Source organism: Eucalyptus grandis, chromosome 8, assembly GCF_016545825.1.
Source record: "Eucalyptus grandis isolate ANBG69807.140 chromosome 8, ASM1654582v1, whole genome shotgun sequence".
In the NCBI taxonomy this organism is placed as follows: Eukaryota; Viridiplantae; Streptophyta; class Magnoliopsida; order Myrtales; family Myrtaceae; genus Eucalyptus; species Eucalyptus grandis.
The window spans coordinates 36,823,254-36,850,043 of record NC_052619.1 but is presented as its reverse complement, the minus strand read 5'-3'; the positions used below and the strand labels follow the sequence as shown (position 1 = coordinate 36,850,043).

The 26,790-nt window shown below is 38.7% G+C and overlaps 1 protein-coding gene across 1 annotated transcript; it reads left to right on the top strand.

The window, feature by feature from the left end:
• The first annotated feature begins 1,790 nt into the window (after positions 1 to 1,790).
• On the top strand, positions 1,791 to 24,957 carry LOC104414306 (protein NO VEIN). Its single transcript, XM_010025374.3, is given in 14 exon segments — positions 1,791 to 2,420; positions 3,122 to 3,459; positions 4,770 to 5,448; positions 7,122 to 7,226; positions 10,815 to 10,992; positions 11,480 to 13,197; positions 14,359 to 14,571; positions 15,932 to 18,193; positions 18,681 to 18,793; positions 21,037 to 21,439; positions 21,524 to 21,838; positions 22,338 to 22,595; positions 23,117 to 23,579; positions 23,582 to 24,957. Coding segments are annotated over 14 exon segments (8,100 nt in total). The 5' UTR covers positions 1,791 to 2,024; the 3' UTR covers positions 24,241 to 24,957.
• Positions 24,958 to 26,790: the final 1,833 nt, after the last annotated feature.

The following is a 26,790-nucleotide window of genomic DNA, read 5'->3' as shown; positions in this document are numbered from 1 at the left end:
TTGGGCAATTAGGAAGAACAACTTGATTTTGTTTCCGTAAGATACCAGATTTTATTTCCATCAGAATCAGATCTCCCAAACAACTTTGATACTAAACCAGATTTGGTATCCCTCTCATCCTCTTCATCCTTCTCAATCCCTACAATTGATTCTTTTTCTATTGTACCAATGACTTCATCAATATTCATGATTGACCCTTTGAACCAAGAAATGGAATCAAATCTTTTGAACCGGAAGTTGTTCAACCAAACAATCATATTCTTAGGATGTGACTACCTTCTCCATTGGTGATATTCCATATTCTAAATGGACATAAATATTTGAAGAGTTTTATATTTGGCTAAATTCCCAAGCTTTAATCAATCAGGATAAATTTGATGTTCTATTTGGTTTTGTTACAAGATTTACAGGCAGCTTTAAACATTAGTGGCAATCGATGTCAAAACATGATCAAGCTGTTCTTCCTAATTGCCCAGATCTTTCAGGAATGATTCTAATGGATTGGATAGCATCATTTGGTTCGGCTTTTCTCTTATGGCTATCGAGAATTCTTCAGACATCTTCTCTTCCCTTCTCTTTTCTTATTCGATCCAGTTTTTTGAGACAATTTTGCATTTCTACCACATCTGTCTTGTCTTGTCTAGCTGGAACTTCTGTAAGAGCGGCAAATATAGACGTACTCTGAGATGGTGGAAGTCGGATGTTTTGTAACGTAGTCGGAAATGGGATGACAGGATTGAATCTTTCTCCTTCAAGAAGTTGGATTTGTCTTTTGAACTATTCTATTTCTGCCTTGGGACTCTTGAGATGATGATATCCTAGATGTTGTTTGGATTCCAAGTCATGAAACATTTTCTGGAAGTTCGAGAGCATCTTTTTGGTAGTTTCATCATATCTTTGAAGATCTCGTTGCACATTCACAATTTTGGAGTCAATTGTTTTGAATGCATTGTTGTGTGCCAAAAGAGTCCAATTGCAAATTTAGGACGACTTCAAATATAGTTGTCATTTATATCAGTTGGGGAAATTTGTCTTTCAAAATGTTCTTGATTTACATCCAATTTTTTGATAAGGCATGTATTTTGGGAGCATATCGATATCTGCCTTATGAATCAATAAATTCTTCTGAAGCAAAGAACGAAAGTGTCAAGTTTTCTCAAACAAGAGGAGGAAAATTTGCCTCTTGGAGCATGGCAAGAAGTGGGTGATGTTTCTTATTTCCAAACTACTGAGTGCACTTTTTACATTGTGTCTAATAAGGTTAAAAGTTAATACAACCAAAAATCAAACTAATTTACATTTGATAAATTTACCATAAATTAATTTTAAACTAGTAAAAAATTTAAATTAATATATTCGCGATAAATTTACCTTCATTAGCTTATGTTATTTGATAAGTATCATAAAAAACACAAATTTGTATAGTTATGATAAACAAATGATGAAACTCAAAATTAGTACATTCGTTAAATATCATATGTTATTTAACTTAATAATTTGAAAGCAAAATTTAATGAAAATCAACGGAATGTAAGTTTATCATAGATGTGTTGGTTTGAAAATTTTTAGTGATTAAAAAATTAATTTGTAAATTTATAATAGTAAATTAGGTTTTATGTGATATTTTACCGAAGGTTATCGATTACTCTCATTTAGCCCCCCGCTGAACGGCGGTAATTCTTGGTTTTACCGCGCAAGTTAAAAACGCCAACCGCGAGAAACGGGAAACGCCTTGAGCTGAGGCGCACCGCCTCGTCTGAACCATATAAATACCCGCAAAACCTCCGCAAAACCCCTCCCAGCCCCACCCGATTCTCTCTCTCTCCACCGTTTCTCCGTCGGCCCCCTGCCCTCCGACATGTACGGGCAGCCGCCGCGCTTCCGCCCCTCCCGGCGGCGGCCGCGGCCAGCCTCCTCCGCCGCAGCAGCAGCCGCAACAGCAGCCGCAACAGCAGCCGAATCCTCTGCTCCAAAACCCTAACTTCTACTTCCAGAACCCCGCTCTCCAGCTCTTCCACCAGAACATGGCCTTCGCCAATCAATTCCCCGGCTATCCTCTGCAGAACGCCGCTTTCCCAATCCCAAACCCTATTTTCCCTCCGCAGCAGTTCCCGAACGCCGCGCCGCTGCTGCCGCCGCCACCGCCGCCACCGCAGCAGGTGCAGGCGCCGCCCTCACCTCCCGCGAAACCCTACTCCGCCGCCCGGCCCCAGGTCCCCAGCCGCAAGGAGCTCGTCGAGAGGACGGAGCGTGCGGTGGCAAAGGCTTGGCGCGACCTTGTCGCCGCGGGAGAAAGTGTCTCGGCTTGGAAAGTGTCGCAGGCCGCACTGCTGGCTCTGGGGGTGGATTCGTGGGGTTCCCTTGGGTTTCCAATGCAGCAGGTGCCGGCGCTTTACCGTCTTATGGCGACTGAAGGGAAGGTAATGTAGTGGGGCCGAACCAGTCTGTAACGTCTAATTGGCACGAAAAGGAATGAATTTGATTTGAAAGCTAGTTAAAAAGCATGAGTTCCGCATTACTGACGTGCTTGGGCTCTGGCAAAGGCACGAGTTGGTGCTTCCTGGGCCAGTTGTTGATCCTCTTCTTTGATACTTGTTGGGATTGGATTCCACTCGATCACGTCTTGGGATGGGGTATCGAGAAACTGAAGCTTATCTTGTTAGCTTCCCTCCCAGAGGGTACCTGAGATTGTTTTTTTTGGTAAAGGGGTACCTGAGATTGTTTGCTAAGCATAGAAATGAGAAGTACGATATGCATAGACACTATATCAGTGAAAGACGATGTTAAAATCTGTTTGGTTTTTCAATGGTGGAGTTTTGGGGGCATGCTACCTTTTATGGAATTCGATGATCTCAGAACATGTGTGAAGTTGTTTGGTTTTTACTGGGCTTGGTTCTCTCACAACTACCATGAAGGAAATCTCTCTCTCTCTCTCTCTCTCTCTGTGCATGTGCAACCGAGCTCGTGGCCACAGTGTGTTTTTTGGGTTGGGTTTGGGGGCATTTAGCATATACATCGCTGGATGGTTAACCATAGGGTATGCACATAAACTCAGGGTGCCTCTTCATTTTACATCAGCTGTCTTAATTTCTTTTTATGACTATAGCCTTTCTATTATCAGATAAATGCATTTATCCATTGCTTTGTTGGGGTTCGGCGGATCACATCGTTGTATGATCTGCAAGTAGCTATCTGCAAGAATGAAGGAGTGGAACGGTTTGAAGAGCTAGAGTTGGGTCCATTGTTGCGACATTCCCTCGTGTTACATTATTTTTCTTTGAAGCCCGATACCACCTCGGTGTATAAGATAACTAGCGAGGAGATAATTTCTTATCTCTGTGACTTTTTGGATACTTCTTTCAAAAAAGACATGGAGACTGAGGAATTCCTTGATTTCATTGTTAAGAAGCGATCCGTCTCAAGCAAAGAAAAGCTTGCTGTACGAATTCAAAATTTGGGGTATGTAATGCGTGCAATGTTCTTCTGTTATGCATAATTTTTATCAATTCGGAGAGGTTTTCTAAACAACAACAATTAGCTATAGTCATTGTTATAGGATGGAGCTCGCTTCTTGATTATGAAGACTATCGGAAAATTGCTATCTAAATTCGAAACAAGCTGAAAAGCTAGTGTAGTTTCTAATATATGACATCCCAAAATTTATTTTTTCTGACAACATTGAGATGATTATGAAAATTTGGTTATATGTGTTATTTATCTACAGTTGCATGTAGTTATTACCTTTGCGACTTGTCAGTAATTGAAGTGCTCCAGTCTTGATCTTCAATATTTTGGAGTATTATTTAAAAAAGGTCTAACACTGTTCAAGAGTGAATTATACTTGGCTGCATGAGTTACTGTGATTAGTGACTGTTCCTTGATGTAGGATGCTCCTTCCATGACTGAAGAAGTTTCCTAATGCGATTCTAGAATAAGAGAAAAATCCTCCATTTTTGCTCTTTCCTTTCTGCAAGTTTTCTCACATTAAAGAGCAGCTGTAGAGGTTGGTTAATTGATTAGATTGCTGTTCTAAATTTCTAATATGACCTCTCTTTCAAAAGCAATCATGTTTTCTAATATAGAATTGAAGTTGTTCCCTGAACCTTTATGGAAGAAAAGAAATGATAATTTTTAGTTCAATCAATTAATCTCTCAAATTTCTCTTTTCAATCTTCTAAATCTTGTACTTTAACTTTGCTCTTGTTTTTGGTCTAACATCTAGACAGCCATTACAGCATTAATTGGAACATGTTGATAGTCCACTGAGTTCACTGCCTAACCGTTAATGGATAAAATTTTATTTTAATCTTTTGTAGAATTTATTATCTTCAAGTGGTCATGGTTGACTCATCTTTTGATTTTTGTACTTTTGTTATATAACAATCTGGAAATGGCAATGACATTTTCTGGGAATTTTTCGTACCTGTCTCCCAAGTCTAATGCAGATGCATTTAGAAATAATGTCATGCACTGAACTTAGGGCAACAGCAACCCCCCTTGTCCCTTCTTTCTTTTACATTCCAGTGAATCTTAGTGTAATGTGAGAATATGATCAATATTTGGTAATTCTACCAAAGAAGGATTAAAGAATGGTGACGGTATTCACTTAGCATTGTATGTGGCATGTTCTTAGTGTGTTCGTTGTCCTGTGTCTTTTGGTTGTGATGTTAGAGTAGACTATTTTCTAATTTCATTATGTTTAGTAAAAGTAATTATTTTCATTATGGAGGTTTGTTTGTAATCTGTTGTGCTGGAATTTATGGCATTAGGATGCATATTTCTTGCGTGCGTGAAGCGAGGAAATCGGAGGATGTTACTCTAAAGAGTTGCTCAAAGTCATTGAAACAGAGATCCGAAAATAAAAGAAAAAAGCGTCCTCTTTTTTCTATAGAGAAGAAACAGCTAGATGAGCGCTTCAGTTCTATATCTCAACGGGTTAAATCATTCTCCTCAGTGCATGAGGATTTTGGTGTCAACCATATAAGGTTTCTGTCATCGAGCTCTGAAGATGAGGATAGTGATGATTGTAAAGATGAAGACAAGAAAAATGAAGGCAAGTTGAGCAGCTATTCAGATCGGTCATCAAGGGCTACTAAAAGTGACCGAGTTAGTAGCTGTCCTTATCCATCGGCAGTTGAAGAGATGACGAGGCTTGGTTTAAAAGCTGAAACAGACACTGACCTTTCTGGTGGTGGAAGCTCAAACTGTGATGAGATTGTCACTCGGAAAAAGAAAAGGAAGTCTAAAGATGCTTTACGTAGCATCTCCAATCCCAACAAATTGTTAAGAAGAGACAAGATAGATAAGGATGCTCTTTCAGGGGACAATCGTAGTGGGGAAATGGATGATGCCAGCTTGAATGAAAATGATCTATCTCTTGCTTATAGTTCAATGACAATGTTCATCACAACATGGAAGGAGACTTGTCGGGAGCAAAATGTGGCTCAAGTATGTGTTTTCTTTCTTATTTAGAGAAAAATTGCCATGTCCTTAATGTTATATGTAATCTGTATCTTCGTCTGATTTTCTTTTACATACTGTTAGATCACTTGTTCATATGTGATAATCCTTGCAATTATTCATAGCACAACCAAGTGTGATTCTCAGGGCTATAGCTACCAATGACCTAGGAAACAAATGGATAACCTAGGAAGCACAGAGTAATATACGGGCACTTGTTTTTGATAAAAGTGAGATACAGAGAATTATTAATATCATGGCTTTTCAATGTCCTTGTATACTACAAAGTTAAGCTTATGTCTGACCCGACTTGGCCCATCCCTAACTTTTTAGTTCGGATCTTTTTCAAAAAGAGAAGTTGATTATCTTTACTGGGGAAGCATTGACCTTTTGCTTTCCCTTGGGATTTGGACGAGCGCTCCATGGGGTTCACTAATATACCATAAAGAGAATCTATCTGGTTATTTGGCAAGTCACCTCCAGGTCATCAGCAAGTTGATAAGAGATACTTTAACATTTTATGCTTCATGCTTAATGTTAGAACTTTGAGATACAATGGTTCTAGATTTGAGTGCTTTTATACTTGGGAGAAGAAATATGCTTGATGTTTACCATTAGTGTGCTTGTTTGAGTCCCTAAGAACTTAGTTTTTGTGAAAAACAACTGCTTGTTTGATTATGTTTTTGATAATGAGAGAAGAGACTCATAACTTGGGTGGAAAACCTTAGGTCCATGCCACACCTCTGGAGCATTGAGTCATGGTTATTGTCATGCTTTGTCTTGTGTTGCTTGTCTCAGAATTTTAAGAGGAAGTATTGTACAACATGCTGGGTGTATGTTGCTTATATGCTTTATTTTAACAGTTTCAGCTGTGGGAGAAATGAAACTACACTACGTGTTGAGGAATTTTGATAGAAATGAAATTTAAGTCATATTGCACCGAGAAAATTCTGTACTTAGTCGAATCAGAAATGCCACCAAAGAAATTTCTGGACTTTTACTTGGATTGGAAAGAGGCTACAATTAGCACATTATGGTAGGTCATAGGAAGCTTAGCAACCTAGACCTTTTCCGATTAGCTGATCTATTTATCAATACCAACAAATGAGAGCAAGAGGTGATAAATTAATTAGTTAAAGATGCAGAGTGTTTTACAACTTATGTTGGTAAGATCAAAAAGCAGTTTCTAACAGATGAAATAAGAAAAGTAGCTTGTCTCTTGCAGCATCGATGGAAGGGTGGAATAAAATGTAGTTTTGAAGTATCTGAAGTGAAGGTGAACTAACTTTTGAGATGCTTTCTTTCTTTTCCTTTTGTTTTTTGGGTTGGGGGAGGTTGTTTCATCCCTCATTGGTATCTTTCTTTGTTTCGCATTGTAGCACAGTTTGTTTGAGGTGTTCATTTCTGTACGACTTTGCTGACTCTGGGCAGAATTTTTAATTCTGACAGATATGCCATACTTTTCATTCCTATCCATATATAATGTCACAATGGACTCGAATCTTGTATATGATTTCGACATTGAAGCCTCCCCTTCTCGTTTCTTTTCATTTCTGGCGAGTTTTTTTTTTTTTTTTTTGTTCTTTTCTCTCTGTATGCTTGAAAAAAATTTGAATGTATCGAGTGGAGTTTGCATTTGCCATCATTTTTTGTTCTTGCAGGTTCTAAAAGGGATGCTTGAGTCATATAGTATTACAGCTCGACAAAGAAGAAGGATAATATCTATGTTTTCAACATATCCTTGTCTTGGATTGCTTAATATTGCTGTAAGTGGTTTGGACATTTTTTTATCTTCCCCGTCAAATTTGATAACATCAGGATTAATTTCTTGGCAATTGTATACAATCTGGCTACTCATTGAAAATAGTATAGATATTCTCTGTGAAATCATTTTCTTTTGCTTATGTACTATGATTGTAATTTCCCAATTCGTTCATAATGGCCATGATGATACTTTGCACTTGGACTTCTTTTTCTTTTGCTGTTAAATCTTGAGTTTCTATCCCTGTTCTATTCAAATGCTACGGGTAGGTTCAGGTGCCCACTGTGATGACTATGCTCTAGTTGTTTATCTGTTAATGAATCATAGACTTGGTGTGTGCTTTCACAGGTGAAATAGCCATGATGAAGGAAGAATTAAAAGTGCATGTTACCAGCACCTGCTATCATACTAAATATGAATAGAAATACAAGTAGCCTGTGATGTAGGGGGAATGTTTGTTCAGTTAAGTCATGACATTGCGAACATAGTTAATCAAGGAAGAGTTTTGCATGTTCACCCATGGAAACTGCCACAATGGTGTTTTTCTCTGCTAAGTGGGTTATTTGCAGGGACTGCACTAAGCAAGTGAAATGACAACTTCTGTTCTATCGTTTTTGTTGGATCATTAGATAACTGAGATGTGAACTTTTGCTGAGTGAGATGAGATTGTTTAGTGAGATAAATGTAAGGACGAAATTAGCAATTACTGTACAGAGTGAGTGTTGCTTTGGAGCAAGAAAAAAAATCAAGAAAGCCCTGGTTTAGATTGTTTGGGTATGAGACAAGAAATGGCAATTCTCACATGGTTCTATTTTATCATTCAAACACTGGAGTACTGCCAATGTAAAAGGGGTTTGGGCCAAATTATCTAGTTAGGAGTGTAATAGTTAGTTGGAATTTATAATTCTTGCTCTGATAAGTGGGTTTCTTGCAGAGCAAGAAATGAAATGAGAACTTTAAGCAAGTGAAATGAGAACTTACAATTCTTCCTCTGCTAAGTGGGTTACTTGCAGGGACTGCACTTACAAGCTAAGCCAGTGAAATGAGAACTTCAAGCATCTTTGCCTGCAGAATGTAGCTTAAGCTTCTGTTCTATCGTTTTTGTTGGATCGTTAGATAACTGAGATGTGAACTTTTGCTCAGTGAGATGACATTGTTTGGCGAGATTAAAGTAATGATGAAATTAGCAATAACTGTACAGAGTGAGTGTTGCTTTGGAGCAAGGAAAAAAATCATGGAAGCTCCGGTTTAGATTGTTTGGGTATGAGATGGGAAATGGCAGTTCTCACATGGTTCTGTTATATGATTCAAACACTGGAGTACTGCGAATGTAACAGAGGTTTGGGCCAAAATATCTGGTTAGGAGTGTAATAGTTAGTTGGAATTACAATTCTTGGGAAGGACATGAGATTTTATATGACTTAATTCTGTTGGAGAATTAGCCTACTTCTGAGGAATTTTTTTTCTTCTTTGGAAATCCATGCCATGTGGCGCCTAATGGGGGCACTGTTGGTGTAGATATATCATTTCAGGAAGTGTTCTGAAACATTTATGGAAACATGGATATTGCCTGTTGCCAAATGACAATGACCATTGATGTGTCTTTGGAATGAGTTGGCAATTCTTCCATCTTGCTTGCATTTTCTCTCCTTCTACCTACTTACAAAGAATTGGAAAATTGAACCTAGGCCATTTATTGGTGTTTTTACTGCTTATGCTAAAGGTCCTGTGATTGATCCTGCAGCTTATTTTCTTATTTAAACATATCAAAAGCCAAGTTGTGACTAAAATTTCTGGGAAATGAAGTAAAATGGTGGGTTTGACATTTGTAAATATTGTAAAAAGTCGATATTCATGAACAGATAATGTCCTCTTTGTAATGGACATAGTCTAGGAAATGCCTTCATCTCTCATAAACTGTCCATAATTTTGAGCAGTGCTGTCTCTTTTGGGAATGAAACCAAAGCCTCAGCTGCTTTGGGCATTCTTAAAGACATCAAGGGGATATTTGTATAGGCATCTAATATAGCTGATTTATCTAAAAAACTTCATGAAATGTAAATTGTTGTGGGAGTGTTGAGGTCTTTACAGCTTCCAATGGAGTTCATCGCTTATTTTTCCATTTTTAAAATCTAATGGCTTTCATATCCTCATGGTTTTTCCGGTGAAAGAGAAGTCCAATTGCATGCTTGTTTTTATTGTTAACCATGTGGGTCATGGCATAGTGGTGATGGATTGGCTTTGGCAACTAATAGGTATAAAGTTTGCCTCCTCAAATCTTTGCCTTGTGTGATCTCACCTGTTGTGATGACTGGGTGACTCACTTACCGGGGGAGGTTTTTTAACCCCCATACATGTTATTGCTTAGGTTTCCTTCTTATCAGCAGAAAAAATGGACTGACGACAGACAGGTCTTTCCATTTTGCTATATGAAGAGTTCATAAAATCGGCTCAATGGTTTGACCCAGACGAGATGGTCTTTGCAACAAAAAAAATTACCTTAAATCTTTACAGTTATGATCTATCTCCTTTTTCAAATATGATAGTGAACGTGGTAGCTATGTTTTATATCTACGATCTTCCTCATGATGTTCCCTTTTGGATGGCAAATTATCAAAATCTGATAAAGTGACATGCTATGGTGGGATCCACTCAGCAAAATAAAAGGGAAGAAGACTATCATTTCATAGAACTTTTGATCTGATCATGCTTTCAGACCCCCGTGGGATGATGGTTGATCAATAAATCAGTTGGTATTAGCAAATTGATGACTATTATCTTAATGAAGAAATTAATTATTGAGCATTTTGCCAGTTTCCTTGTAAAAGTTTCTAATGCTGTACAATCTCTGCCACCGAACTTGCGATTGGATTGACGTTGAAATGACGAAGAGTTCTGCAAAGCTGTTCTTTGTGAGAGTTGAACTTCTTTCCTCTGAATAGAAACTTGGTCCAAACTTTTCTAGTTTTGCAGCAACTTCACCACAATTAGATTCCAAAGTGCTTCCTTTTGAATTTGGCTGCTCAGGGTAGCCCAAGATGCTAAGAACTAAACGGTCTAGTTGTCCACATTAGTGATTTCAGTCTAACCCCTCTTTGCAGTAATGACTTTGCCATGATTGCATTATATCTTCCCTATTTGCAGTAAAATGCTTCCTGGAAACATTGAAGTGTGTGATATTCTAGCCCTTGTTTCCCTTTTCTTCCAACTCGAATTTATGATTATTCTGTCTGTATGAAGGCATTAGTATCTGTCGGTACTCTAGGGTTTGTGGGAATAACTAATTGTCTTTGAGTTAGATTGGCTGGATTGGCTCTCAAGTCTCACATACTAATTTAATATCATGTAGTCTTTTTCTCAGTCCTTAAAATCCTTATGTGGTGTGTGGTAAGTTTAATAGCTGAGAATGTATATGATTGGTCATATCTTTCCTTTTTTCGCTGTTACTCATGTTGAAAGACCTTCCAAAAAATATTTCTGTTTGGCAATTTTGGTTGTGCAACTTTTTATTTGGACGGAGGATTGTTTGACATTTCTATGTCAGCACAACCATTTAGTTCTTCCTGTGATCGTTCCTTCTTATATTTTATAGGTTACTTCTATCAAATGTGGAATGTGGGACAATATATACGATACTCTTCAAGCCATTGATGAAAATGAAAGAAACAAGACGGGTTTTGATGAGGGCGCAAAGTACGAAATAATAGATGTGGTGCCCAGCGAAAAGAACTTAGCAGTCACCAGTACACTCAATAGTGAGGCAACACACAGTGAGTAGTGTTGTTGAATGAACACCAATCCCTCCCTCCCTCCCTCCCTCCCTCCCTCCCTCCTCTCTCTCTCTCTCTCTCTCTCTCTCTCTCACTCTCTCTCGTGCACACATGTTCATGTACTTACATGCACATGCTCTACTACTTTTCTTAATAGTTCAGTTTTCTTTTGTGTTCATATTACAAAATATGGCCCAAATCAGAGACAACTTAATTCTGAGGAATTGAAATGGGAGCTTAAGTGCACAAGGAGAAGGCACAGTTGCTTTCTTGTGCAGTAAAAATTTGAATGTAGGTCAATCCCATGATATTCTGCATAAGGTACCCATAGCCATATTTGATCTGTACTTCTCACCTAAGAAGTTAGCAAGAGGGAACCAAGGATACCATAGTACAAAAACTTGTAACATAGATGTTAGCGCCTGAGTTTATTATCTGATTCTGGCCCTTTTGTATTATCTTCCTGACTCTACATGAAATATTACAGGTGTTACTGTTGAGGATGTGATCAGCAAAGTGACTTCTTTTCTTGAGCTTGATAATGAACTCCACCATAAGAACAAATTATCTTCTGATGAGAATTATAACATTTTCAAGAAGCTTCATGATTGTGAGTTTTGGGTGGCAGAGCAGTTCTCTGTGGGGGAATTTAAGTCCCTTGGTCATGGGGATTTCTTAGCATTCCTAGGAAGGAACTGCTCAGAACTGCCCAGAGAAGTTCAAGAGCTTTTGACTGGTGAAATATGTGAAAAGACTCCTTTTGATATCCGCATGCTCCAGCAGCAACTAGTTGCGTTGGTCTCCCAAGCAGCAGATAATCTATGGGGGGATGAACCTATTACTGAGCAAAGGATTTTCATGCTTCTAAGACAGCAATTCCCACTTCTTAATTTTAAAATTGTTGGTGGTAATTTTCTTAAGGATTTCATAGAGATGGTGAGAGAACATAGGCACTGTGTGACATCAAGATGTGTGCTATATTCAACATCATTGGTGGCCTCATCTGTGAATGATGGTATGGAAGCATTGGAAGTCAAAACTGGAGGATTTGATATTGATTCTAAAATGGAAAGACCTCTACATGCACCTTGTGAGGATGCAATTGAAGTCTTGCTCAAAGCACCAATTTTTTCGGACTTATTGTCATGGTCACATTGGGAACAAAAATTTGCTCCTGCACATGGTCCTTTGGTTGATTTTCTATTGAATGAAGTCAATTCAAAGGAGCTGTTGTGTTTGGTGACAAATGATGGGAAAGTGATACGGATTGACCATTCAGCGACCGTTGATTCTTTCTTGGAAGCTGCACTAAGAGGATCCTCTTTCCTGACTGCAGTGAGGCTATTATCATTCTTCTCATTAGTTGGAGGAGAAAAACATGTTCCCTTGTCTCTTCTAAAATCCCATGCATGTCGAGCATTTGAAGTTATTACCGAAAATTTTCCAGACAGTATTGATGCTGACGTTTGTAGGAACTCTCACATGCATGGCCTTCGCAATAAATTTTTGGATCATGCTTCTAGTAGTGTTAAGGGTGACCTCCCTGAGAAAAGGAGCATAGCCAATGAAGCAGTGCCTCTTGCATTGAAATTTTTTCTAGATTGTCTTGAACATGTACCATCAGAATTTTGTACTTTTGTTGCTGATGTGTTGCTTACTGGACTACGGTCTGTTGTCAAGGATGCCCCTCTGGCCATTTTGAAGGAATGCAACAAATTACAGCAGTGGCTCCTGCTCCGTAGAATAGGGTTTTCTCTTGGTATAGTTGAATGGATGGATGATAACATTATATTTGCTTCCACTGCTAGTACCAGCTCTACTGCAAATGGAACTCCATGCATTAATACTACGGGGTCAGAGATGATCACAAGCTTAGGATCTGTGGAAGGTTCTTTAGATGAGCTTTCCTCTTCCAGGGCTGATATTGCTGTCTCTGTTGCAAATCAAGCAAATGCCTCTACCAGAGCTAGGCACACTACTGGCTACGTAGGTGATGGTGATGTACACCCTTCCACTGAACTTAATGGAGATACTGATGCCGCATGTGTGATTGAGTCAATCAGGAGGGGTGAATTTGGACTGGATCCAACTCTCTCAATTACAGAGAGCGACATGTTAAAAAAACAGCATGCTCGCCTCGGGAGAGCACTTCATTGTCTTTCACAAGAATTGTATTCTCAAGATTCACATTTTCTCCTTGAGCTGGTAAGATACCCTGTTGTGATGCACTTTTGCATTCGATTTGTCTTTTCATTTTCCAATCTAGTTCTATAACAGGTGTCATATTGTTTATTGATTGTTCTATTGTATTTGGGTTTTGTCAGTTAACTTGAACATGCCTTCAATTGCATCTCCCACTTTGTGTAATCCCTTTCCAATTGGCAGCTCTCTGTGCTTTATTGATTTGAGTAAAATGGATTTTATGCATATGCTAAGCATTATCGGGCCTTATGCTGACAGAAGTTGATATCTCTGCATAATACTAAGCTATAATTGGAAAATTCCTAGTTAAAAATGATCTCTATTGGAGCTAGTGTGGGGGTTTATAGGTTATCCTAAATAAGCATTTTATATCCTTAATCTTTATATCAAGTTCTCTTATTTTCACGATTCAAGCTGACAGATGCATTATCTGTTGGAGGAATTGAATTCATCAGAAGCCACAAAAGAAACTTAGTGTAGAAGTTCCTGCAGATGATAAAATTAGTGTGGGGAGAAATGGTATGCAAATTCTCATATTTGCAATATATGCACGGTGAAGTTGCAGCCCCTCAAGCTAGAATTTGATAATATATCTTCTCAAAGGAGTTGAAATAAGGAGACCTTCTGACCATGGAGGTGGAAATTTTTTGCTGGGCATATGTTCTTGTAGATTGCAAGAAAACAAGTACATAATTCAATCTTTCTGTCAGAGAAGGGAGTTTTTGTGAAGAAGATGATGAATGCTAATACACACACACACACATGTTTATATATGTATAAATGCATGTGTGTACATTTGTATATTTATGTATGCATGTATTTGTATATGTATATATCCAATATGTACTCTATACACAAAAGATATGGCTATATTCCCTACATGTTGCAATCCAAATGCTTGTTAGGTGAATCGTGAAGTTTTACTCACGGGCATTGCATTGAGAATTCTGTGGAAGTTCTCAAGTATATTTCAATAGGTATTGTTAATTTTTTAGGCATTGATTCTTATGATTTCTCTTTGTTGTGGCGTTCGCAGAACCATTGTTTACAGTTGCACAAACATGCTGACATCTTTAATATTTGTTTGTATATGTTTGTATTGCCAAAGGCCACCTGTCAAATTCTTTCGTGGTGTATTGATGCATCTCCTGACGTTTGATTCAGGTCCAAAACGCTGATGATAATCTTTATCTGGAAAATGTGGAACCAACTTTAACATTCATTCTTCAAGATTCTGGTATCATTATTTTAAATAATGAGCGAGGTTTTTCAGCTGAAAACATTAGAGCTCTGTGTGATGTTGGAAATTCAACAAAAAAAGGATCTCGTGCTGGATACATTGGACAGAAAGGAATAGGCTTCAAATCGGTTTTTCGGGTATGTTACAAGAGCCATTGTTACTGTTATTCATCCTTTCTCTGCTTCTGTCTTTATGTCATTCAACTTGCTTCACAGTAATATGAAAGAGAACAAAAGTGAAAAATGACTCTCTCCCTTTCTCTCTCCCTCTCTCGCGCGCGCCCCTGCCTGCGCTCACATAGACACACATTGTGTATTTGCATGGGGCACTCATTGTGCTTGAACATGCAAGAAGCGTGGGCACATACATGTGAGAAGCGAACAAGCAGTTATTCCGCAACATTATTATTGTATCGGATTGCTTTTGCCAGAGTTTCTGGTGATTAAGATTATTACCTAGAAATAGACCTGGAATCTAGTGCACTTTCCTCCCTTTGAGGCAGCCGGCATACTCTGAATCCAGATCTAATTGAGGTCTGACTGCTGATTTTAAATGCTCATTGTAGATTTTGCAATTTAGAACTTGTGGTCTTTTATATGTGTCTTCATTGAACTTTTGAAGTGCAATCTAACTTGATTCACTCCTCCCAACTTGCTATCATATCCAAAGTGTTGGATCAAACAAGTTGAAGGATAGAGCATCTGATTAACTCTTTTTTTTCCTTGTTAAGAATCATTGTTCGACTCTCACTGTGCATTGTCTGTTTATGGTGTTGTAGATGCCTTATTTTTAAGTATGAAAGGTCTGTGAGACTTTTGAGTATGTAGCTGTGAACGATGCTTAGAACTGCTCTATGCAAATTATGGATCAGGCGCATGAATGTCCTTCATTTTTTTATGCAAGGCATCTTCCTTTTTCTTTTTTTCTTTTTCCTTTTTTTAATTAAAAAAAACCCTCCCTTATATCTTATTACACCTGAAGGTTTAAATCCTTGGAGAGCTTAATGATGAAGTTGACTCATCATTTTTTATAGAATATTTCACATCTGGTGTTTGTTGGCAAGTAGGAAACTTGTTTGCAGATACTGGTGAAGGTGGTTGAGACCTGATCACATTGCTTATATGGTTAATTGGGAAAAAAAAATTACTTTTAGCATTCTGAGAAAATCAGTCTTCATCTGTTAATTGAATCGAAGCACACATCGTTGGTTAATTACATGAAATTATAAGGGTCTTGTCTTCTTTGGCTGGAGAGAAACTGTATTCTCATAGTGCTATTGTTGCAAAGATTCATATAGAGAAGGTTATACCAACATCATCATCTCATACTAGGTTCATGCAATTAAACTGGACCTGTTCTGTACGAGCTGTGTTCATATTTTCTGTCCTTTTACATCTGCCAGTAGAGCCATTACAAACCATTTGAAGTCTGGTTGTTTTATGATCTGATTAGTGTGAGTTATGATCAATGTAATTGACTCTGCTTATTATTTTATAGGTAACAGATGCTCCAGAGATACATTCTAATGGATTTCATGTGAAGTTTGACATAACTGAAGGTCAAATTGGTTTCGTCCTGCCAACTCTTATCCCTGCTTGCAATGTTGATTTATTCTTGAGGCTGGCTTCTAGTGATTCTGATGAAATGAATGGTAGCTGCTGGAACACTTGTATTGTACTTCCTTTCAGATCAAAACTGTCAGAAGGAAGTGCCATGAAAAGCATTTTAACTATGTTTTCAGATCTTCATCCCTCATTGTTACTCTTTCTTCATCGTCTCCAGTGTATCAAGTTTAGAGACATGCTGAATGATTCAATGATCATCATGAGAAAAGAGGTTCTAGGGGATAATATTGTCAAGGTTTCTCATGGGAAAGATAAAATGACATGGTTGGTAGTTTCTCGAAAGTTGCAGTCAGATTCCATTCGGCGCGATGTGAAAATTACAGAGATTGCAATGGCATTTACACTGCAGGAGGGAGATTGCGGTTATTACATCCCATCTCTGGCGCAACAGCCGGTATTTGCATTTCTCCCTCTGAGAACTTATGGTTTGAAATTTATTCTCCAAGGTGACTTTGTACTTCCCTCATCAAGAGAGGAAGTAGATGGAGATAGTCCCTGGAACCAATGGTTACTGTCAGAGTGTCCAGAGCTGTTTGCAAGTGCGATGGAATCCTTTTGTGCCCTTCCTTGTTTTAGGGAGAATCCAGGTAAGGCCATATCAGCGTATATGAGCTTTGTTCCACTACTTGGTGAAGTACATGGTTTTTTTGCTATTCTTCCTAGGATGATAATTTCTAGGCTCCGCATGTCAAACTGCTTACTCCTGGAAGGAGATTGCTGTAAGTGGGTTCCTCCATGCAAGGTTTTGAGAGGTTGGGATGAACAGGCTCGAACTCTTCTAACTGATGGTTTACTGCAAGAGCACCTTGGCCTTGGGTTCTTGAACAAGGACATTGTTCTGTCTGATCAGCTTGCGAGGGCATTAGGTATTGAGGCATATGGTCCCAAAACTTTACAGCAGTTCTTGTCTTCTTTGTGTAACAAAGAAAACGGTCTCCAGTCACTTGGTCTGTCCTGGTTAGGTCGCTTTCTAAATGTTCTTTACACAATGTCATTTCAGTCTTCTGGTCATGTTTCTGATGTCTTTAGGATGGAGAAAGATCTCATAAAGAACCTTCAGAAAATTCCATTTATTCCACTTTCTGATGGAACTTACAGCTCGCTAGACAGAGGTCCTATTTGGTTACATACCGATGGCCTGGGCAGTGGATCTGATGGTGAGCATGGGCTTAAAGCATTTCCCAGAATGTATATGAAACTCCGTATTGTGAGCCCTGCCCTCTTCTCGGTGACAGATGATTTCTCATGTTTGGATATGGATTATGTGGATGATGTCACAAAGATGCTTCACAAAATTGGTGTCCAGCGGCTGTCAGCGCATGAAATTGTTAAAGTACACATCTTGCCTTCTCTATCTGCTGACAGGAATAGCATGGATAAGAACTTAATGATAGAATATGTTTGCTTTGTGATGATCCACCTGCAATCTGGCTGCCCAACTTGTCGGGTTGACAAGGATTCAGTCATATCAGAATTACGAAATAAAGCTTTAATTCTGACAAATTATGGCTTCAAACGCATCGTTGATGTGCCAATTCATTTCAGTGAAGATTATGGAAATCCGATAAACATGCATCAGCTGATTAATGTCACAGACATGAGGTGGCATGTGGTTGACTCATCCTATTTGAAACATCCAGTCACTGAGTCATTCTCTTGCGGGAAGATGAAGTGGAGGCAATTTTTTCAGGAAATGGGTATCACTGATTTTCTGCAAGTAGTTCAAGTTCAAAAGAGTATTGCTGATATATCTTCTGAAACCTCTAAGAGAATGCTTTTGGATATGGACCTTATCACCCCTGGGTTGGTTGTGAAAGATTGGGAATCAAAAGAGTTAGTTCAAATGTTATCCCAGTTTTCTAGAACAGGCAATAAGGAGAGTTGCAAATATCTGTTGGAGGTTCTTGATACTTATTGGGAACATCTTTTCTGTGATAAAGTAAAAGGTTATTGCTACCCTACATCTGATGGGGATTCCAGACCCTTCAAGTCATCGTTCATGAACAGTATCTGTGATCTCCAGTGGGTAGTATCAAGCATGGATGATCATCTCCACTGCCCTAAGGATTTATTCTATGACTGTGAGGCAGTGCGCTTAATTTTGGGTGCTTCTGTTCCCTATGCTGTCCCAAAGGTTAGGTGGTCTTTACTTCTTGGGTCATAGTCTCACGTTTTAGCTTACTTTCCTGTTTGCAAATTTTATCTAAAAGTTCCTCTCATAAAGTCTTTAGGAACAAGGTTTTATATTTTATTTTTTTCCTTTTCTTCTTTGCCTGTTTTTAAAGTTGTAACTTGGTTAGCTCTTAGGTCAAAGTCCTATATGCTCCTATTTACTTCAACTTGTTCTATGTTGATTGCTGTGATTTTAGTAAACAATTTCAGATATGTTGATTTTTTCAAGAACGATCACAAGTTTCCACTTTGCCAATCATCTCGATGATATTGAGGGGACATTGACTCACTGACCATGTTGCTCAGAAGCATAATTGAACAAGCACAAGTGACGATTTGGCATCCTTTGATTTTTAATGACTGAAATTGAGGTTTTATATGTCCGTTTGTAAGGCTTATGCTGGAAAAACTTAATATATTTTTTTGTGTGCTGTTTTCCCTTTCAATAGGTGAGAAGTGAAAAGTTGCTAAGTGATATTGGGTTCAAGACTGAAGTTAAACTAGATGATGTTCTGGCAATGCTACAAGTTTGGAGAAGATCTAGCAACCTTTTCAAGGCCAGGTATACTTGAGGATCCCTATTGGACTCTTTTCTTTGCAGTGTCTTATTTTGAAAGAGGAATGCTGATAAATATTTTGTCTCTTTCTTTTATTTAAATTTAGAAGGAAAGAAGAGATTTTGCTGTTGTTTGTGCACAGCACGTTGTCTACAATTTGCAGGAGTTAAAGAATCCCAAGTCTTTATAAGTGAACCCATTTTATGATTTGGATTATGCAATGGAGGATTGTACCAATGTTATGAGATTTCACGGCTTTTTTGGTCCATATAATACTCTGATTTAAACACTTCCTGTTAAGTGACGAATTTGAAGTATGCATTTTCAACATCACACAGTGGAATTATATCTTTTAATTGATAAAACGGATAATTAAATTGATGTGGTACCCAGGGTTATATCCTCTATGAGAATTCTTTTACAAAACATCAAATCTGCGCATTCTATGAGAATGGTACATAAATTCAGAGACTCTGGGCTTTTGTTGCCTATGTAGCTTTTTAGTTTGTCCATATGGAATCAAGTATTATCCTAGGATTTTTGAGTCATGAATTTGATAAAAGAGTTTACTCCTAGTTCATTTAAAGCTTTGGGAATCGCTGGAAGCAATTGAGCTTATTGAAATAATCTACTTTGTTCAACTTCATTTTGAAGAAATGCATTTTATGATCTTCTACACCATTACCAAGATCCATTTGTCTTAGCATATGCACCAAGAACTCCCAGGAAACATTGTCATAGGCTTTCTTTATGTGAATCACTCTTGATTTTCTTTTCTTAAGGAAATCATCCTTACAGCCATGTTGGTTGGGAAGGTAAAAGAAGAGAGAGAAAGAGACAGAAGAATGGGGAAGAGGACCAGATCGGTTCTCTTGTCATAGATATTTGATCTAATCTGGTCTAATGAGTTATGAACTTAGAAAGTCAATCGCAGTATATCAACGTTTTTTACTGCTTTTGTGAAAGATTGCCTTTTGCCACTATGAAGTTGTTGGGCTGTTTGAGCGGCGCATTAAAGAATATGATTTTGAGAGATAAGTCGTGAAGGTTGGGATTCTTCATATTAGGAAGTGATCCACATCTCATCCTTGTGCCAATAGCGAACCATTTTCTAAATGCCTATTTTGTAATGCTTCTGGTCAGTAATAATACTAGACACTGATGGATTATGGAACTTTTGCTTGTCTGAGAAAAAGAACCATTGTAGGATATTGCCATTTTTTACGTTTATCAGTGTGATTTCTTTTAAATGATGAATAGGGAGTTCTTATGATGGAGATTTTGGTAAAGCAGATTGATGCCCTCTATTTGAATATGATGATGGAAATGTAACTTATTCTCTCTGTGAGACAAAAGAATCAAATGGAGAATGTGACTTAGGAGATCTTGGGACACTTATATGGGAGTTAGTGTTTTGATAACTTTCATGACCACTCTTTCTAACTCCCCTTATTCCAATCTCTTCCCTCTCTGCCCTGATAGGCAAAGGCCCTAAAAACATTCTGTCCGCACTTTCTGGTGCACCAAGGTTCTTTCTTTGTGAAAAATAATTTTTTCACATAAAAATTAGTCACCTTTAGAGTAGAATTTCTTCTTGATAGAGGTTATATGTTCATTTTTGCCAATTTTTCCTGATTCCGATTAAGCTTTTCATGTCATCTGAAATGGCCAAAAGGTGGTGTATGGTCATTGTGGAACCAATTGGTACTTCCAATAATAAGTGTCGTGCTGCTCTCCTTTCACCTAGACCAGCTTCACATTGTATAATTTTATTTTATTGTTCTGTACTTTTCATTTTGTTTCTCTTCGACTCTGTCTTTGGATATGTGATATATTCCATCAATTAAGCAGAATTGAAGAAAAATCTCTTCAAAATACGTGTTTCTGGGTTCTCTCTAGAGGTTTCAATGGAGAGACATGGATAATTTGTTAAGATCCACTATATCAAATTTATGTTCAGTCAATCATTATCCTATATCTCTTCCAAACATAGCATTCTGGATCCAGTCGGAGGAGTTCATAATTATGAAACAGTATGAGTGGAACTCTTTGATGCATTGTCACATGAAATTTTTATACTGAATTTCATCAGTTAAAACTTAAAAGCCTGTCGTTAAGATTGTGGTACACTACTTACCATTGTGTCCTTTTCATTCAGCTTTCAATAAGGTTGGCTTCCTTGATTTATTCTCATTATTTTATTTTTATTCCTCATATCTGTGTTCTCATGTGTCATTTTTCTTTTCAGCGTAGCACAAATGGCAAGGTTATATTCATTTATTTGGAATGAATTGGCTTCTTCTCAGATAAGAATGAGTGAAGAGATTAGAACAAGTCAGTTTATCTTTGTTCCGAGTGCATCTGGATTTCGGCGGGAGGAGCTGGTTTCTGGCATATTTTGTTCTCCTAAAGAAGTGTATTGGCATGATTCCACTGGTTCAGTGAAACAAGTAAATCAAGTATATTCTCAGGGCAGATTGGTGGGTGCAACTGATGGCCCCCCTTGCAAGACATTGGACAATATCTACCCTGGTCTTTATGATTTCTTTGTTAGGGAATGCAATGTTCTTGAGGGCCCATCCTTTCGTGTTTATCTGAAAATGTTGGCCGAGTTGTCTGCTTCTGCCTTACCTTCACAAGTGGCTAATATAGTGAGTAACTAACTTGAAGTGTACCTGGTTGTGATGAGGTTTGTTGGTCCTAAGACCTAAGAACTCTTTACTTTCATGTTTCAGGTATTTCAAATTTTTTTGAAGTGGAACGATGACTTGGTCTCAGGATCGATAACTGTGGAGGATGTCAGCTATTTCAAAGAATGTTTGACAAAACCAGAATACACCGTGCTTCCCACAGTGCTAGATAAGTGGGTATCTCTGCATCCTTCCTGTGGTATCGTGTGCTGGTCTGACGATGAGAATTTGAGAAAGGAACTTAAGCACGTGGAAGGTGTTGATTTTCTGTACTTTGGTGAACCCAGCAACAATCAAGAGATGCTTCCTGCAAATGTGACTAAGCTCCTGAGGACCTTGGGGATTCCTGCACTTTCTGAGGTACACATGCCTCCCCTCCTCCCCCCCTCTTTCCTTCTCTCCATAGACACAAAGCCTCAGGAGCAATCGGCACTAGCATAGATACTTAACACAACCTAGCATGTCAACCTTCACAGACCTGTGTCTACTATGACTCGTTTTTTACTAAAAAAATGACCTGGTAAACACACAATGAAAAAAACTTGTGTGAGTATCTTGCATTGAGATAGTGTAAAGAAAATAAGTGGACTGCAAGTTTTTGTATGAATTTCATGCATTTGTACATTTTTATGGCTTTGTTGACTATGACACTAGAATGCATGTCATACACATAGGGAAGGCTCAAAATTAGGGTGCACTTAGAGCATGCTGAATATTGATTCTGTTGCTGTAACATTGAAATTGAAAGTTAAATTGGAGACAACTTTATTTGTGCTAAGTATTTTATGAACTGTCAAGAATAGTCCAGTAAATTTTCAGTTGTTGACAAAGCTTTTCCTTATTGATAATATCTTGGCAGGTTGTAACTCGTGAAGCAATATATTATGGTTCAGCAGATAGTACTTTAAAAGCCCAGTTGATTGACTGGGCACTTCCCTATGCCCAACGCTACATCTACAGTGTGCATCCTCAACAATATTTACAGCTTAAGCAGTCTGGTTTTGACAGTCTCAAACAGTTGCAAGTTGTAGTAGTTGAAAATTTGTTCTACAGAAATGTGATCAAAAGTTGTGGCAGTTCATCCAAGAAGAGATATGACTGCAACTGTTTACTGGAGGTATGGAGCTTCTTGCATGTTGGAAGTTAAATTCTCATCGTTGTTTTCGATATAGCGTGGAAGCTAGAAAATGTTGCTGTATCATTTAAAATGCCGTACCTCTAGCTAAGTTAAATCTTGACTAGGAATATCTGATGAGGGGGCCTTTTGAATTGGTTAGATGCTTGCTTTCATCTTGATACTTTTGGTCCAGATTACAGAAATACCTCCAGCCCTATTTTCAGTGTGAAATTTGTTTTCCATAAACTCAACTACTATTGTTTGAGCACAGAAGGCATATGGTTTTGTTAAACCAAGCTAGTTATTGTGTAGAGATTTGTTTTCATGAGATATACTGGGTAATCCTTTATAGATCTGCAGCTGTGAGTACAAGCTGACCTAGGTGGAGGACCCTCTACACCTGGGCTAAGATATCACCATAAGAAGATGCAAACAAACACGGATAAAGTTACTGAATAATGAAGCGGCCATGAATCGCAGAATGGATTGTTTCTATAATGTATTCTATCTGATTTTTGCAGGGGAATGTTCTTTACGTTGCCCAACAATCAGACTCTCATGCTTTATTTTTGGAGCTCTCTAGATTATGGTTTGATGGACATCCAGAATTACACATAGCAAATTTCCTTCACATGATTACAACTATGGCGGAATCGGGGTCCACTGAGGAGCAGACAGAGACTTTCATATTGAATAGTCAGAAGGTGACAAAGATACCTGATGAAGAAACCGTTTGGTCCCTCGCGTCTCTGTCTTCAAGGGACCTTGAAAAGTCCCTCGTGATAAGTACTACTTCAGGTGGAACTAGTGAACAAACTGTTTTCAAGTCCAGGAGGAAGTCAGGTACCATCCCAAATTGGCCACCAGTGGATTGGAAAACTGCTCCAGATTTTCGTTATGCTTGTGAAAATGGTTTTAGGACACGAGCGGTAGATAGCATCTCACATGAAAAATTGAGGTTGATTCAGAAATTACGGTCACAGTGATGGAAAATGTGGTTCCGACGGAGATGGATGCCAATTGGAAGATTGGAGGAAATGCAGCTGCAATGTCTGGGCTTCTGGCCAACATTCAAAATTCTGAAGAACATTTTGCCCAATCTTATGGCACTGTTATGGACACAGAATTGAGTTCTGTCGATGCAAGTGCCATGACTATTGTGCCTGCAAAGTGTTCATCTGACGTGCCTGTAAAGAGTTTGCCCAATTTTAGCTCTAGAGAGAGGCTTAATACTGGCAACCCTGATGGAGCCCAAGCAATGTTAACTGGGAGGCTTGGGGAAAATGTTGCTTTCAGATACTTTACGGGGAAAGCTGGTAAGGCAACAGTGAACTGGGTTAATGAACTTAGTGAAACCGGGCTCCCATATGACATCCTTATTGGGGAGAATGAAGCTGATAGAGAGTACATCGAAGTTAAAGCAACCACATCTAAAAGGAAGGACTGGTTCAACATAACCACCAGAGAGTGGCAGTTTGCGGTTGAACAGGGTGAATCTTACAGCATAGCGCATGTGGTTCTTGGAGACAATAGCACTGCGAGGGTTTCAATCTTTAAGAACCCCATAAAACTGTGCCAGCAAGGCAAGCTGCAACTGGTGGTTATGATGCCAAGGCAGGAGACAGATCTTTCTGGTATGTCTTAATAGAAGGAACTACTTCTGTAGGCTGTGCGGTACGTAATGATTTTCCCAGAAATCCATATTGTCGTGCATAGACAATGAAACTGCTGCTTGGTGGCCCTTCAGATTTGACGGGAATGTGGATGTGCCCATCTGTGACACCAGAGTGCTGTAGGCATGATGCCTGCAATTTCTAAAGGCAACATTACTGTACATATTCATGTAAAGTGACGAGTAGGAAAAGGATGGTTTGCCATTCCCAAGCTAGATATGCTTCTGGGATGGTCACTTGACTATTGTCCGAGTGGAGAAAAGTCCAACAAATGTGTTTCTATTATTACCAACTTCCTTCTCACTCTTGCATTTCTAATCAGAGGTTGGTGTCTGTCTCTTGAGAGTTCTCGGCGGGCATGGCCTTGATAACAAAGGGAGGCAGGGAGGGAGGGAGGGGCTTAGTATTCAGTCCAGGTACAGCTCAAAATTTCCATAGGAACACAATTTATTTGTCATCTCTTTGCTAGTATTCTTACAACCTCCTCAACATCTGAAGCAGCATTTCCGATTGACGAATGATTGTTTGTACATAAACCCCTTAACTTAGATGATTTGTTGGTTCTCACACATTCGGATATTCCTCTAGCAGCGAAAGGGACTGTGAGGGGTATTGGTCTTACAGCATGTTACCTATATCTTTGTGATGGTTATATTATAACTAAAGAGCTTGCCCTTATTCCTCCGAAATGAGGCTTCCTAGTCATTCCCTGTTTGTTTTCATTTTTGGCTTTTATGCATACTCATTTAAAGGTCTTAATTCTCAAGATAGCAATTACAATTGCAATGAAAAGTTAATGGATTGAAAACCCTCATAAGGAAAGGAGGCGTACCCCATAGGAAAGACAAGGAAGAAAAAACGGATCCAAAAGGGATGCTTCTATGTAAAGGCAGGATTCCCATCATAATCTTAGGCCCGTCGCTTTATAGATCGCATTTCACCAGATGATGAGTGAGATGCTTCGTACTTTCAATGCTTGTGGTCACATATATCTGAGTGATGGAGAAACAGGACCATAGGCTTCAGCTTTGAAGTAATGCGGCTTTAAAAGCTCTATTACCAAATATACAAGTCACAACATTACGCATTGTGACAATGACATGCTATAATTCTGCTATACTTATACCAACCCGATCACATAGCATAGTCCATGAAAAAGCATTAGCACGTGCAAATATTACCATATACGTACTATTTTATGCTCTATGCCCATTTACAGACAATATCTATAGATTGTACTGGTACAACGTGATGGTTGTCAATCTGTTCTTACAAAATAAATAATTACTGTCGATGAGTCCTGGACGAGCTCCTGCTCTCTCTCTCTCTCTCTCTCTCTCGCTTTACCAGTGGTCATCTGGCTCAATCACCACAACTTGACCCCAATATGACGCTCGTGACCTCAGATCGAAGGCCGTCAGCCTCAGACGACCCCAAGTCTGCGATCTCATTTGGCCTCAGTGGTCATGGTCCAATGCGGTCGTAGAGGGGCAGAGGCACAACGTTTATGCAACGGCGGGACAGTGACGGGCCATATGGCTGGGAAGAGGCGATGACGGTTCTGTGACGGACCAAGTTTAGGGTAACTTTGACTGACTGTTTGGAAGGAGATAATGAAATAAAGAAATGGGAAGAAAAAAGAAAATTGGAAAAAAGAAGAAGGCAAAGTAAGGTATGTGTGAAATGAGGAGTGTTTCAAGTGTCAACCATACATTTGTTTCCCCCTTGAAGCACGGAAATACCTATTAGATTATTATATTGTTAGATGAGATAGATGAAGCCATCAAATTGATTGGATTAGATTAGATTAGAAAAATTATATTAGATATTAGATTATTAGATGTCCTAGTGGCTAGGCAAATGAACCACTGTAAAACAACTTTTGTGCTTTATAGTATCTATGAAGATCTTCGATGAAACATGAAACAGACTTAAAGATATTAATCCGAATTGGGCGCTACACCATATACATTGTCACCATAAAAAGAGAGAATATTGATAATAAAACCAACTTTCTGAGAGGATTTTGTTACGTGGTGCTGCAATCCATCTATAAAGAGAAGGTGCACACTCTCCCGCAAGCTTTGACTTACATCCCAAGGATTTGGTAGATCAGTAGACCTTTTCGATGGTTCTGCGTTGCCGAAATTGACGATGCTTCTAATTGTGTGAACTCCTTCCGATCTTTACGTTTGATCAACTGAGTAAGCCTCACCCGCATTCACATCTGCATTGCCTTTCCTATATTCTCAGCAAGTTTTGCAGTCGTTGCCAAACTTCTGTGACATTGGGCATCTATGAACATAGGGATGGCTTGTGTTTGGTACATCAGACGAACCTTAGTGGTTCCCAGTAAAAAAGGCGCAATATCCGCAACTCATGTTGTTTTGATATTTTTACTTAAATTCCATACCTCCAACTCTTTAAGATTCTTCAACATCCCTATAGCATTCAGCAGCTCTCCGATATCAATCTCAGCTACAACCAAGTGCTCCAGACTTTTAAGATTTCTAATGGAAGCA